Source organism: Falco punctatus (assembly GCF_963210335.1).
Source record: "Falco punctatus genome assembly, chromosome: 2".
In the NCBI taxonomy this organism is placed as follows: domain Eukaryota; kingdom Metazoa; phylum Chordata; class Aves; order Falconiformes; family Falconidae; genus Falco; species Falco punctatus.
Window position 1 is genome coordinate 58064077 of NC_137581.1, and position 15901 is coordinate 58079977.

At 36.7% G+C, this 15901-nt stretch overlaps 1 protein-coding gene across 2 annotated transcripts in view; it reads left to right on the forward strand.

The window, feature by feature from the left end:
• PCCA (propionyl-CoA carboxylase subunit alpha) overlaps positions 1–15901 on the forward strand; it is a 291871-nt gene that overhangs the window by 132988 nt on the left and 142982 nt on the right. For both annotated transcript variants that reach the window (XM_080377685.1, XM_080377686.1), the window contains 3 exons: positions 2355–2423; positions 3253–3328; positions 14770–14880. In XM_080377685.1, coding sequence (XP_080233811.1) covers positions 2355–2423; positions 3253–3328; positions 14770–14880 — 256 coding nt within the window. The remainder of the gene's footprint in view (positions 1–2354; positions 2424–3252; positions 3329–14769; positions 14881–15901) is intronic.

Genomic DNA, 15901 nt, shown 5'->3' on the forward strand with positions numbered 1-15901 from the left:
GAATTGAAGATGGTAAATGTATTTCTTCTCTGCTGTCAGTTTTTTAGTCATCTTGAGTTTATTTTATGAAAATTAAACTTCTACAGCGGCTTCAGATTTTGTTTTTAAAAAGGAAATTATGCAGTTATTGAAGAATTTCAAATTCTTACTGTAGCTTTTTCATTTTTTAGGATGTTGTACTAAGGAAAAAAATGTAAATTATATAGTGGTATGTATATGTGTTGTATACGAACAGAAACATAGAGCAGGCAGAGCATGTAGCTGTAGCCTCAGAAGCCTTACATTAACTTTAAGGTCCAACTAACCTACTTACTGGGGTATGAATTATGCACTTACCATATTTTTTTTTCTTTGTCAAAATATGATGTACATGTATAAATACTTACATGCGCATGTACGCGTAGTACCCTTGAACACCTGTAAGTAATCCCTTTATAAGTGCTACTTCGGAGACAAAAGTCACAGTACAACTCAGCTGCATGTGGTGTATGTATGTCATACTTCACGTCTTCATATATGCATTTTTTTGAGCATTACAAAAAGTATCATGGGCAAGGGATTTATCTGGGACTGAGCAGCTAGATTAATTCTTCTTCATTTGAATGGGACTTTAAACATAGACATCCTGGGAGAAAAGATGGTTTAGCAGTTACAAGAAAGTGGAGCTGGGAAATACGCTGCATGTTTTTTCTGTAATCATGACATGTCTGAACTACCTTTTCATCAGTAGCTAATGTTACATGTGCCTGCTATGGGTAGTGGGGGGCCTAGTTAAGCATGGGTAAAGCACATTGGGATAAGATGTGATAAAAATGCTACAGAGGGTGCTACTGCCTTCATATATGAATAAATATGCTATACAAATAAAAATATAGAAGAAATGATGCATAAATATGTAAGTGTAAATACATAAATACAAATACGTGAATAAGTACTTTTTTAAAAAATAAAAATAATATAATGTCATAAAAACTAGTCAGTGTTTCTTACTGAAGAAAGTGAGTACAGCTGCTAGGGTATCTTTTTATGTCATTTGGATAATAAAGTCATCATCATGCCCTCATGTGGATTCTGTAGACAAGAGGTTCTACATGTGGTCCCTTGATAATTGCCTAAATTAAAATATTAAAGGCCTAACAGCCGTTGCGTTGACCTTTTCCTGCCTTGCTGCAGACAGATGAGCTGCTGTTTATTACAAAGGTTCCTTCCCACAGGTGAAGATTTAAGTGAGATTCCAGGACCCTCTTTCTCACCCCCTTTTCAATGCAGTATATCAGAGCCCTGCTGCTTCAAGAGCTTTGATTAGAGCCCTCCATCCTTATGATCCCCAGAATGCGTTTATCACTCTTGAGTTATTTTGATTAGTTTTTAAAAAATATTTCAGATTCCAGTGTTCAAAAGCAGCAATTTAATAAATATTTATTCCCCAGAAATTGCTCATTTGAAAAGTTTTATATGGCTAACCTCATTGCTACAGTGATGAAATCAAACTGAGAGATGAAAACAAGAATCAGCAATATACTAACTAACTTGTTGGCTGGTTAACAGCAATCAGCTTCTTCAAAAGAAATTTTTGAACTTGTGTTATTTTTTTCCATGAATATTGCAGAATCAGAGCTTTAATTGGGGCTGTGTCCTTACAAAGCAAAGCCATGGAAAAAGCTGTGTAAACATTAAAGCCTCAGGGGAACATCAGCAACAGAAAAAAGAAATGTTTTACAGTTGAGAGGGTGAGGCAGAGAAGGAAAATGTTACAGACATGAAAACCACAGGATCAGTATTCCTATGGAGCTGATAAGCAGAGCTCCAAAGTTCATGCTGAATGCTCCCTACTTGTATTCCTACTGGAACCCTCGGAAGGGCTGTAGGAGAACATGGGGGATGTGATTACATATAGATGCAGAAAGGATGTGATTATAAGGGGCATCCTTCATGGCAGGGATCAGTCAGAAAAATAATTACAACTGTATTTTATTACAGGGATTAAATCTGAATAGAGTATGTTCAGAGTTGAAGTTTAGAGTGTGTAACAACCTGAATTGTTAGATCAAATCTCATGTGTTTGCTGTGCATTCTAGGAGAACAAAAGAATTTTGACTATCAAATGAAGATTGCAGTCGTGCTTCTTTTAAAGGAGAGGATAACTTGCAAGTGTTTTTCCTGGTGGGGGAAAAAGCAAGCTCCCCTTCACGCCTCCCAGCTTCTCTGAAAACAAATCTTCAAGGGGAAAAAGTATACGCAATAAGCTTCATGGGTGTTAGTTTTAAGCCTGCGGGGTAGATTTGATCCTCATGTTGAAAGTTGTTTTTTTTTCTTTCCAATGTATAATTATTTTTACTTCTTATTTTTTAAAGGTACGTGTTGACAGTGGCATACAACAAGGAAGTGATATTAGCATTTATTATGATCCTATGATCTCAAAAGTGAGTTAATGATTTATTCTCTCCCCCCCCCCCCCCCCCCCCCCCAAGTATTCTAAAGGTATGAAACACTAATTCTATACATGATCTCCTAAAGGAGGGAAAGTACATTAAAGGATTGGCAAATCAGTGTTTTAAAGGTGCTAGGCATAACATGCCTCAAAGGAATATGAAAAAAGTGAAGGAAGATGTGGAATAGAGGAAATTCAGTGTCACTTCTAAACAAAAAATAATTGGTAATTAGTTGTCCTGCCATTTCTGATTATTAAAAGGATTCTGATTTAAACAGTAGCCGTTACTTTCAGACTTAGGTGCTGTCAGTTTATCTCTTTTTAATGTAACCTAGCCAGAACAAAAATTTCAATAATTCTGTCTTCTAAAAAGAAGCAATGGAAGAAACTGTTGATAATGTCTCTTAGTATTAGTTCTTATTCATCAGTAACATACGGTAAAATTAAAATATGACATTACAGTCAGAGTTCAGTTGTCGAAAAAAATTCACACAGATCTTAAAAGTTGGTTGGGCATTAGGAGTCAGGAGATACCTTCCCTCTCCTGTAATTTTCTGCGTACCTAAAGAAGAGGAGAAAGCTTGTTTAGATGCTTTAAATTTTATGAAGGAAAAGTGATTGGCCTTCTTTCATTGAATGGGTTAAGAGATCTTAGTTTTCAGAGAGCCTCAAGCACAGATACAGAAATGTGTGGGAAATACTTTTGTGACTGCAGAAGTTCTACAAACCATTTTAATTTAAAATGCTAATTTAAATCCTAAAGACAAATATTATCTCATTTGTATGTAACTTAAATACCTTTTTTTTTTTTTCTTCTTCAGCTTATTACCTATGGCTCTAATAGAGCTGAAGCACTGAAAAGAATGGAAGAGGCTTTGGACAATTACGTAATTCGAGGTAACTACAGAAATTTGGGTTCCCAGTGTGATAGACTGCCATCTATTTCAAGAAAACAGCTTGAAAATGTAGTAATTAGCAAATTGAGTAAAGTTCCTGCTTCTTAAGTGCAAATTAAAACAGGAAAAACTTGTGTTAATTAAGCTGAGAAGATACATCAAATCTAAAGAGGCTTCATTTTTTTTTCCGTTGTTTTTGCTTGAATGTTATGAGAATAAATATTTAAATAATTTCCTTAAACTCATAAAGAGTTTTCACAGAATGGTAGCATTTAATTTGTTTATTATGTTGTAGAGGGGGAAAAAAAAGCCACTGCACTGTAAAAAATTTAAAGTACTTGCCATTTTATAGCAGTTTAGTACATTGATTGTGGTTAGATAACATCACGATGCAGTATTTGATTGTATACGTATTTTTTTTCTTTCTTTCAAGGTTAATTGTTTAGGTGTGAGGCAAATACAGATGTAGGCTAATGATCAGAATGTGTTTCAGCTTTTGCTAACTGACTGCCTAGGAGAAGCAGTCTTTTCAGCCTTTCCAAACAGCAGGGGTGAATCAGTCATGACCACTTTAACTCCTTTTAAGTTTTAGAGAGGGAAGTCATGGTTTGTGTGGGAGAAATGTTTATATTTCCTTTGTGTCTTATGAAAAATAGGAAGGACAACTCAGGATAGGAGGGGGGAAAATTGGATTTCTTATCCATTGTTTTCATGGAGGCGATTAGAGAAGGGAACTGTAATGTGGCAAAAATCTTTGTTTTACCCCTTAACTGTGTGAGTCTTTGGTAGAGGGGTTTTTTTTCATTACTAGGTAATACGCTTGAAGAACCAGAATAGGTGGGAAAGCAACTGTTGAAGGATTTGCTGTCTTTGTTCCTTGTTTTGGTTGCTGGACAGGTTGTTCCATGGTTTCAGATGGGAGGAAGACTTGGAACGCTTATTTAATTCCTCCCCTGAATGGCTGGGAGGAGGAGCAGGAGAGAACTCATACAGTAGACAATCAAGAGTGTTTCTGTAAAACTTGGTTTAGCTTTAATTCTGTCTGCTGAATACTACAGATGCTGTGTCAGACTCAGAGATTTATCTGTCTAAGGGAGAACAAGCATCCCTCTACCACAGTGTAGCTAGATAGGTGGTAGGATTTGCCATTGTAAATGAACCACTAACTTTAAAGTGGATTTATGCTGGTGCAACTTGAGCCATTAGACAATTTCAGTACAATGTGCTGATGTAAACCCCTGCTGTATAACAGCTGAGTAAATTTATGAGAGAAAAATGTATACTGCTATAGCTAGACTGATGTGAGATGGAATTTGTTGATGGGTTTTGTTGTTGTTTTTAATGGAGGCAGGCTCTGGATTCAGTCAGTTGAATTAACAGCAAATTATGTTAGAAGAATTATATTTAATGAGAATATTGGAATTGTGTTGGACATAGTCTTTTGCTCTGTGCTGCAGTGTGGAGTGGAACCTGATTGTTCTTAGGTGTTGTACACAGATGCATATGTACCTAATAACAGTTCCACAGACACATAAAGACCTGCAAAGGATATGACACCTTATATCTGGAAAATACTAATTTGCATTCTTCATGTTTTTTACAGTCTTTTATTAGTATGCATGTATACCTTTAAGTGTTCATACCTGAAATCTCTGTAGCATTTCTACCTGTGAAAAATCTCTTTATTAAAAACAATGAGAGAGGTAATATATGAACTACAGGAGGCAGTGCATTTTTTTTGTTTGCTTTTTAAAGTATTACAAAGGACAAATTTTAATTTACCACAAGTTTCACAAGTTGATGAATTTCCAGAACACATATTCAGTTGTGGTAGCCAGTGGTTCCATTTGAAAACCAACAGGATTTCTGTGTGGTTTTAAAAAAATGGTATTTTCTTCTCAGGGTTTATTTAAAATAGAACTTCATGGATATTAAAATATCTCTTCTCTTGCCTAGTGTGAATGATTCTTGATAGGGCAGTTTGTAGAAACTGTAGAAACAGTTTCTACAAACTGCCCTGTCTGTAATGATCTGGACTGCACTGACGTGCATATCTCCTTGTTCAGAGCAGTTGTCTCTAGTAAGTTCAAGTAGGCTTAACAGGTGATGGAGAAGTAGTAATATATTTGTATTTAAATGGACAAAAATAATAAAACATCAGAACAGTAAAAGCAATTGCATGCATTTATTTCTAAAATGATTGTGTATACTTTCCCTTTAAAATGTTGGCTGCTATGTAAAACAACAGTAAACCACCTTGATCATATGCAGAAGTGCCTCATGTGAAGTCTTCTCCATAGTTGTTAGTAGTAAAAGACACAGAATATTTTTTTACGTAGTTTTGAAGTTACTTGGTTTTATATTTGAATAGAGAGCCTCTACATAACTCTTTAGAGATCACCGTCTCCCTGAATAGTGCACTCCATATTCCTCTTCCTGAACACAGCCTCCCCCACCCACAATGGAATCAGCTTTTATGTTTGCTTTGTGTTTGAGATGGTGTTTTTTTTCCTGTAAGTAGCAAGTCTTTTCTAAGCTACAAAGCATTTTGGCTAAGCAATACTGGCTGAAGTCAGTGTGAATTGTACTGGTAATATACACTATGAGAAATTAAATTTAAACTCCCAAGAATTGCAACATTTCTGTAAATAAAAATGCTCATTCAGTCACATAGGGTGGGAATGGGATGGGGTGACTGGGTAACAGGTCGAGGACCATCTAATGGGTAGCTTTGGGACTGCTAATGGAAGATGGAGTCTTTCCCATCACTTCTGTGTCACCAGTTCAAAGCAAGTAGAAGTTGGTAAGGACTTTCAGTCACTAATATTTTGATGGTTGCTTGCTGACCTGCATGAAATCAGTGGTCTTTATCTAGTTCGTAGAAGACAGATGTCCTCTTGGAAACAAATGCCACCATATAATGTCATTCATGGCAGTCCCAGCAGAGAATCCAGGGACTGAAGGGGCACACTCACCCTCCAGGAGGTGACTCGTCCAGTCTGGGCTGAGGCATGCTGACAGTCAGAAGTGCAAATACTTTTTCTGCTGCTCCTTGTCTACTTGCTGTATGAGCAGACGTTCCGTTTCTACTGCTGTGGCTTTAGGATATCCAGGAATTACCCCATTCCCTTTTAGCTCCATTCTGCTTACAGGGAACAAGTCCCCAGACTACAGTCTTTACTGACTTGTTTTCTAGGACTAAATAATACCTGGCCTTGAATCCATGATTCAGCTGTCCTTCCCAGTTAAATCTGCCTGACAACATCATAAAGAAAATTAAATGAATTAAATTAAAAAAAAAAAAATAAAACAGACTTAGGCAAAACTTGAGTAAATCATATTTTAAGCAACCAAGACTGCATCATATAGTGACTGTAATAGCAGTATCTTGATTATAAATGCTGAATAAATCAAATTGTGATATTTGCAACAATGCTGTGTTCTGAAAAGGCCTGTGTACCTTACTGTTTTTTTACAGGCTGGCAGCTTGCACACACTGAAATAAAAAATTCTGCAGTCTGCTTGGTAGATGCTAACAACGTGACTAACTTAAGATACATTCAGTGTAGTTGTGGGAATGTAATCTGCATCTTATTTCCTGTGTAATATGTCCATTGTTAGTGGGAGAAGGTGAAAGTCTAGGATAGCACTTCTTTGAGTGGTGCATTGGATTAAATGATCTCTTGTGGTCCTTCACAGTCTAAATTACTCTGATAGGAGCAGACTTCTCCATTGAGAACTGATCTGAACTCAAAATCTCAGTTGAGGCTTCTGAATAAGGAAGGATCTAATTCAGTAACATTTTTATCTCTGGGGCTTTCATTACAGTTTTGGGGGTGATTAAAGGTCAGGATCTAACCCAGATTTGTCTCAAGCAGATATACTTTCAGTACTATCCAGTAGTTACTGGAGAATTTGTGAATACTGGAAAGTTGAAGATGTCAGTCGTGTAGAGGCACTGTTGCTTATTGGGATGAGGCATGAATTGTTTTCTTTGAACATGTATAGTCATTAATGGTTCATCTTTCATTTGTTTTATGCCACTTTTCAGAAATTTAAGGTTTTATTTTTTCTGTTTAATTTGAACAACAGAAATAGTGTATTGAAAGAATACCTTCCAATGAGTCTACTCTATGTGTAAACATAGTGTGGTGAGATTTCCCTCTTCTCAGTTTTTCTAAGATTTTAGCATGTGTTTGTCATGTAATTTATGAGGCTGGATAATCTGTTCATTTAAAGGCCTATATAAAACTCAGTGTGAAGTTCTCGAAAGTTTATGTATGAAAATTCTCTTTACCAATTTAAGTAAAATAAATGGACATTATTTATGCGGCAAGTAGAACCGATTATCAGTTCAGCAGAGGTCTGATTGGGCAGGTAGCTCATATCCTTGAGTGCATCTGTAATCTTTCCTTTGATGTCTGTTAGCTTTTTATATTCCCAGCTGATTTAAATATAAACCAGTAACATGAAGTTAATAGTCTTTGTGTAAAGTCAGCTGTTCTCTGTTGAGATTCTGCTTGTTGCAGGGGTAGAGGAACATATTAGACCATTTGGGAGAAAGAAAAATGGAAAAAGGAGCATATGAGGAAAGAATAAGCAGCAGATAGAGCAAGGAGGAGTAGAAACAAGGGGGAAATAAGAGGGCCACCAGCTGTCGGAAGGAATCTTCCAGCATGGGGTAAAAGAGCAAGCATAGAATAGAAAATGGAAAAGTGGTAAATAGCTGTGGTGAATATTTGAGGGGAATGGGAATATGGAAGTTAACGCTCTGATACGAATGGAGACCTGCCAGAACAGTGGCAGCAGAAGCTGTAGTCTTGAGTTTTTGTGACTATAAACACACTAAAAAGCACCCAACAAAAAACCCTCTTTAATTTTAGTATTTTATCATGTTTCAAAGAAATTAATTTTCAGGTACAAAGGTTGTCACAATAAACTTGAATTAAATCCAAACAATTGCTGAATTATTTTGTCTTTTAACTTAAAAGATACTGCTCAATGGCAGTGATACTTGTAGGTTTTATACTCTCCTGTATTCTGATCCCATACAGATATGCACATGCACTCATTGGTATTGCAAACAAACCAGTATTAGTGTGTAAACCAGTTTTCCTGAAAAAAACAGCATATAGTGTCTGTTCTTAAAAAAGAAGGAAACGGGTTTTTTTTCCTGGTTGTGCTTTAAAAAAGTGCTGCAACAGGTTGTACAACTGAACTGCGGATTCTCCCCTTTGCCTAGCGTGGGTAACGGGCTGGGAGTTCTGCAAGAGTCTTTGTGTTCTTGGAACCTTTGCAACAGCGACCAGCAGGTTCCCAAGTGTGTCAGTGTGGAAATGGAAATTGGAGGAGGCAAAGCAACAGACTTAATTAATTCAAAACCACTAGAAGGGACCGTTGCAGGATGCTTGGTAACATCAGCTTAGAGCATAGATGCTGGCGTGAAGGATGATTCTACTCCTGTTTCTCCTCTCCTTTTTTCCTGAAGTTAGTCCCAGGGGAGGGAGTGGGAATGGCAGCTTGTCAGTGGAAAGTTATGTGGGGTGTAGTTTAGGAAGGGCTATAGGCTACCGTGCTATGAAGGAGAAAGAGGGAAGGGCAACTGGAGTACTGGCTGATCAGGTAAAAGAGGGAGGCGATATTATTGGTGCAGGAGAAGGGAAGCAAAGTAAAGCCCTTTGTTTGTCAGAGGAGTTTTGTTTGTTTTTTTATTTTTTATTTTTTTATTAAGAAAAAGAGAGTTGTGGCAGTGAAAAACTACAAGAAATGCAGTGTGCCAGGCTGAGGAGGCATTGAAAGAGAAATGCTGTTACTCCTAGCCCTTATCTACGATGTTGTCCTGGTGTTCTGTTGCCCTTCTTCAGTGTAAAGGGGTGGCTGAGGAGAGGGTGATGGCGGGATGGCCCTCCATTTTTCCACATCTTCCTGACCATGGTTGCTTAACTTCTGCTTCCAATTATTCTACTCATTCAGTCATACGTGTTTGCTAGCACCATAAATAATGGACTGCTTAAATCTTATTAAAAGGTTCAGGAGTGCATGCAGTACAAAACTTAGTTTCAGTTTGAGCTAATGTTTTTTACAGTAGCATATCAGCATGTATTATCTGCTTTCCTCTCCCCCTTCTTTTCCCCCTTTATCCTGGTCTATGACTTCTGTGAGCTACAGACTTCAATATCTGAAAGAATTAATGTTTTAATTGAAATACATGTTCAGCTCTGAGGGTCAGTGATGTGCTGATCCTGTGTGAGAACTTTATGTGAATGTTTGTGTATTGAAATTACAAAGCTAAAAAAGCCTTTCTCGCTTTTGGAATGGGACTTTGTGTGCAGATAGCCTGCTCTGAAGTGAATTAAAGCAAAACACAAGTTTTGAAAGACAGTTTTGACAGTTGAATGTGGAGGATTTTAGGGGATATTATGACAACTTTTGGAATTGCAGACATGGAGGCTAGCTGGGCAGTAATCACGGGCTTTGAATTTTCTGTGCAAACCTGTGATAATGTTCTTGTTTTAAGTGGAGAGTAACATAATCAGTGCTTCATAATGCTCAGTGCAGAGCTTGTTTAATAATGTTTTTTAATTTTTGGTTAGAGAAATCAACTGGGATGCCTCCTAAACCTCATAGCATTTATTCTTATTCAGCATTTAAATTGATTGGTGATAATTTAGCTTTGCTGTCTTTTAAAAAAAGAGCAACCTCTAGTACTGTACTCCACACGTTGTTTTTGCAATCAGTAAGTATGCAGATAAAGTTCTTTCTCTTCCACTTAGCACAATTTGAAATTGTCAGCAAGTTAAGTCTATTCAGCTGCTTATCTACAGAGAGGCATGTAGGACTCCAATTAACTTTACATGGATAAATGCAGATTTGTGTTTGCAGACGTCAAGATGACAGAAGCTTAATACTGTAAAAAGGCCAATCAACACTGAATATGTTTAGTGTCAATAAATATTTATAGTGAAAACATTGCCTATGGTTTTTTGCCTCGGCGTTCCAATTTCTGATTTTCAGTGAGTAGAAATGTGGTGTAATATCCTGTTCAGAAACCTGCTATAAAAATTTTGTTTTCTATAAAATTAATTTTGTTGTCTTTTTCTTCTTTGTGGTTTCTTGGGAAGACAGTTTAAGAGTAAGGAGGCAAGATAAAGAGACAGGCAGTATGGGGAATAATTTCTTCTGATTATAATTGTATTTATTTTTTTTAATGAGGGCTTCTTCAAATAGTGGTTACTAATCAGCTATGATGAACATTGTGATTAGTGTTCTCGTGTACTCATTAGGCAATAACTACAATTTAACTGGAAAATTAATTGAACCTCAGGAATATGTGTGTGTTATATATAAAACATACAAATATATGATTCTTTGAATTTCATTAGATCTCCAGAAGTTAAGTGCTGCTCCTCTCTCTTACAAATATATTCTGGAAAATAGCGTGTCAAAATTTAAATACAAGTAGTACATCTCAAATTGAGCTTCTACTGATGTAATATTGTGTGAAGGGTACAGCCAAGTGAAATAGAGATACAAGGAACATTGATTATTTTTTATTATATTTTGACTTAGAGAAAAGAAGACTATAGCTGTAACTGTAGTTCTGCATCAGTCTTACCAGTGTAAAAAAATGATGCTGAAGTGAAATTTTGTTTTCTGGAGGGGAAACAAATTGATATAGTGTAGGATTTTGTTTGTTTGTTGGAAATGTCATGGCTTGTCAGGTTAACAAATGTGATATTGTTCCTGGCAGACTGCAGACCTGGTCAAGAAAAAGAAAAATTCCCTGAAAACCACTGCAACATAAATACAATATACTTCAGTTTAGTGTCTAACTTCGCATGAAATAAGCACTGCCTGTTAGCCTCTGTTTGATCCTGTGAGAGTGTGGGGCTAATGTCTGGCCAGTGTTTTGGAAGCAGCAGGTAGTCAGGAGCAAGCTGCTCTAGGGGTCCATATTTCTGCAGCCTGGCAGTTACTCGCACACAGATGGAGACCTTATGAACTTTGACAGAGGTCATGCTAAATTGCAAATCTAAAACTTCTAGACACTGGTACTTTTTTTTTAAAGCCACATGATTTGGAACATCACTAAAGGTATCAAATCAGTTTTGAGAAGTAGATCAGACATGCAGTCATTGCTCACATGACGACTATGGAGGAGCCTGATAAAGATAGCCTTTTATGATACTTTAAAGGGAAACTTGTGTATTAAATTGTTAAGTAACATATGTGAAGTATGTATGTTATATTGCTTCCCAAACGCCTAGGCTTGTCTGTTCTATTGAACTTGTTAAAGGAATTGTGTAGTTTAAAACATTGCAGAAACCTCTGATTTTTTTGATGCACATGAGTTGGAAATCAAGATACTCCTGGTATTTTTTTGATTTCACGTCTTTTGGAGCAGTCAGTTGAGACACCAAGCTCTGTCATCTGTCATCAGCCATCATCTCACCAGGGTTCTTATGGCAGTTTAGGAAAGAAAAACATGAGATGATCTGGTTACACATTGTAGTGTGTTTAAATCCCGGTTTCAAAGTCAGGGAGCATTGAAGAGCTCCTCTTTGTCTTCTGGTTATATTCCTGAAGCTGTACTTAATAGATTAAAAAAATCTCTGTGATGTTTCAACTTACTGTTCAAATGGGAAAATTTGGGGGGGATTTTGTAGCAGCCAAAGAAAGACTTTATCTCCAAGTTACAGTAATTTAGCATAAGATCTTTTGAAAAATTTTTTGTTTAGTGGAGATGAAATGTGAGTTTCATTCAACGTTTATGAAATCAGAGTCCATGAATGACTATCTAGGTCACAGACAGCAAGTAGGACAGTCCTCTTTTAATCAAACGGTCAAATTTTTATCTTGTCATCACTGAACTGGTTGTGTAATGTGCTACTTAATGGCTCATGAACTACTCTTTAAAGCTATGACTTCATGATTCAGTGAGGCTGAGCCTGACTCTCACTCCGTGTGTTGAAAGTGGTTTCAGTGACGGCCACACAGAGAGCTTGAAAATTCACACCAGCAGCAGACTATAGGGGGAAAAAAGCTTTGAAACTGTTTGAACTGGTCTGCATATAAAATAACAAGAATGTTATTCATGCGTCTGAACTGGAAAAACAGAAAGTAGGAGCGCAAAAGAATCTTGTTCTGTAGCTAAAGCAATTTGCAGTTGCTGTACTGCTAGTGTCTTTGAGATCTTGATAGAGGAAAAAAATCTGAATAGCTGAATTTACAGTTGAGAGACCTGAGTTTCCAATGAACTCTTATTCATGTTAAACTAGAGGTATTAGAAAAAAAATGTGCAAATAACTTTGAGTCATGTCATCACTATATTAATCATAATAATTTGTAAGTAAACATATCTAAAGTTGAATTTCAGAATCTTGTGCTTTACAAGAGATATGGGTGCACAATCAAACTTTTACAAGATAAACTGGTTTGTGATGTGTTCTGCATTTTATACTTCATGGTGCATATCCAACACCAGAGTTCATGTGACCTGGCAAATGCAATGTGATTTGGAATTGCCTGTTTCTCTGACACTGGGAGGAAAGAATGTGAATTACTTTGTATTTCCTGAAGGGTGAGAATGTGCACACTGCACAGCTGAGGTTGGATAACCTCTTTCCTGTAGTAGCGTCCTCATTTATCCATACCTGTAATGGATGTGACAGCTGCAGCCAGCACTTACAGTTTATGCTTCTAAATTGCATGTCTATTTTAGCTTCTTCTAAGAAATACTAATATTTATGAGTTATATTGTCTGTAGTCATGTTGGGTTTGAACTGTTGTGGCTCTTCAAATTTTCTTTTACAATCTCTTTCCAAAATTGAGAATGGAGTTGAGATAAAGATGATGTTTTTCTCTTACCTGCATAATTTTAAGTTTTCCTTTTCAGAAATGACCTGTGTGGTATTCTCAAAAGAGAAAGTACATCCTCTTTGGAAATTGTTTGGAGTGCAGTAACCAGAAGATAATTTAAATTGTCTGGGCTTTTTTTTCCTCAGGGATTTTTTAACCTGTCCTGTCCTTTCCTCTCCTACCTCCTATAAAGACTTCTTTGTATTTACTGTTTCAATGACCATCGTATTCAGTGCTAAACTGCAACTACTTCTGGCAAAGTTTAGTTTAGCATGAAGTTACTGACTTAGTTACACAGCCCAGTTAAATTCAAAGAAAAAATAAAGCTTGAAGGATATAAAAAAGTCATCTAGTCCCACTGTCTGAACTAAGGTATACCAACTATATCTGCGTTCTGATAGATGTTTCTTCCACTGGTTTTTAAACTTCTTTTCACTGACTCCAGAATATCTTCCTAGGCAATCTTTTTTCCAGTGTTAACTATCCTGACTACATATCTTGTGCTGACACCAACTCCTGATTATGTTTTTTCCAGCCTGTGCTGGAAACGGGATATGGTTTATTCCTTTCCTCTCTGAGAAAACAAATTAATCTTTTACTCATCTATGAGGAAGGGGTCGATGACTTAGTGTTTTGTGTGCAATTACTGGACTGACAGTGGCAGCATCTTTTTTGCTGTGTAGCTTTAGATTATGTTTGTTAGAAGTGTCTTTCTTTGGTACAAAAAGGTGAAAAGAAGGGAAGGAAAAATACGAAAGAAAGAAAGAAAGAGAGGAGACAGGCTGAGAAGTGGAATGAAAGGAGATGAAGAAATTAAAAAAAGTATAATATTCGAAGAAATTAGATGACAAAGATGGCTGTAAGGGCTCTATGATAATTAATTTTTAATTAAAGAAATAAATTAGGGTGGGGTGGCTATATGCCTAGCAGGGTCATGGAGTGGTGCTAAAGGGTGAACAGGGCATTTGGTAAAAGAATTGGCCAGGCATAGTTGGATAAAGGTACTTACAGAGCAAGGAATAGATTTCTTTGTTTTGTAAGTTTTACACTTAAAAATGATTAAAAAGTTATAAACTTTTATGTAAGTGATAAAACTTTTTACTCTCATTGATTGTTGTGATTGGTGATTAACATGGCGCATATCTTCCCCATGAGTGTGTGTGTATATGCGGTGGCAGGTTGACAAGGTAGAGCAGGGTTCATTGGAATTGAGCTGATACATGCAGTCATGACTAATCTGTCATTTCAAGGAGGTGCCTCTGGTCTTCCCTGTCTGCTGGGACTAAACCAAAAGTCTTTTGGTAGTGGTTGCTGTCATTGACTTAACTAGGTGTTTGAATTAGTCTTGATGAGGAGAAAATTTGGAATGTTTACTTCTTAACCAAGTGTTTAAGGAGGGTACCTTGAGGCAGGAGTGGAACAAAACTGGTAAATCTGCATTGATCGCATCAGTATTGTGGTCTCTAAGTTGTAAACAGGTATTTATTTCACAAACATAAGAGCTTATATTTTTGTAAGTTGTTTCCTACTGGAATGTGTGATTAATATGTTTACCTGATTTTGTATTGATATTTTTGTTTTCAGGTGTGGCTCACAATATTTCTTTACTGCGAGAAGTGATCATCCATCCACGTTTTGTTCAAGGAGACATCAGCACTAAATTCCTTCCCGAAATCTATCCTGATGGTTTTAAAGGTTTGTTCCATTTGGGAATATTTCTTATTTTTCTTGAGCGGTGTTTTTTCTGATGATTATTCCTTTATATTTATAGGCTGACATGTTCCCCAATCAGTCTTTACTTTTTCCCCCCCTCAAATGTATCTGTACATGCGTGCAATTAAAATTTTAAAATAATGTATAATATAATTGAAACAGTTACTGTCTTTACTTTCAAGAAGGTGAAATACTTACTCCTAGTGACAAAATAGTAAAGGCAGTACATCCAAAGACAAAAAAAATTTGTAGGCGATACATAAAATAAACATCAATTCAGCTCTACCATGCTCTTGTCTTTTATTACAGACAGTACTTCTACTGTTAACTGAGGATAGGGTTTCTCTTTACTCAACACTGTTGTTTCTCCAGTGAGTTTGTGCAGCATCTTTTGGGACCCTTTGTATTCTGTAGCATTATCTGGAGGATCTGGCATTTTATCACATGATTTCAGGAACCTGGTCTTTAATGCTCATTACACACAGTAATGGGCATCAGCTTGAAATTATTAACTCGTACACTAGGTTAACATAAACACAAGTGCAAATGTTTCTTTACAACATCCTGAACAACTCAGTTTTTAAAATGCATAACAGTAGGTAGAGAAATGTAAGTAAACAAGTAGATTGGTTTCCTTTCACAAGGATCAAATTTTAAAAGGTTGTCTCCTCTCTCAGCTGAACTGCTGCAGATGCTTTCTTGACTCTGTCCTTCCATACGGGCCTCACACCTCAGCTGGCATTCATCAGGCAGAACTTCTTTCTTATTTAAAAAGAACCCCCAAAAACAACCAACCAAAACCCAAACAATGCTTATAGCTCATCATTCATGTGTCCTTTATGGAGATTCCTTTCTCCCCCATTCATCATTAATCCAATGTGGCACAATCATCCCACTTTGAAGACAACACTGACAGACTGGCAGTCACTGGACATGCTTGGCACCATGCCAAATTCTAGTCCCATTAAGGAGCAGAACAGATTTTTATTACCTCAGGACTCAG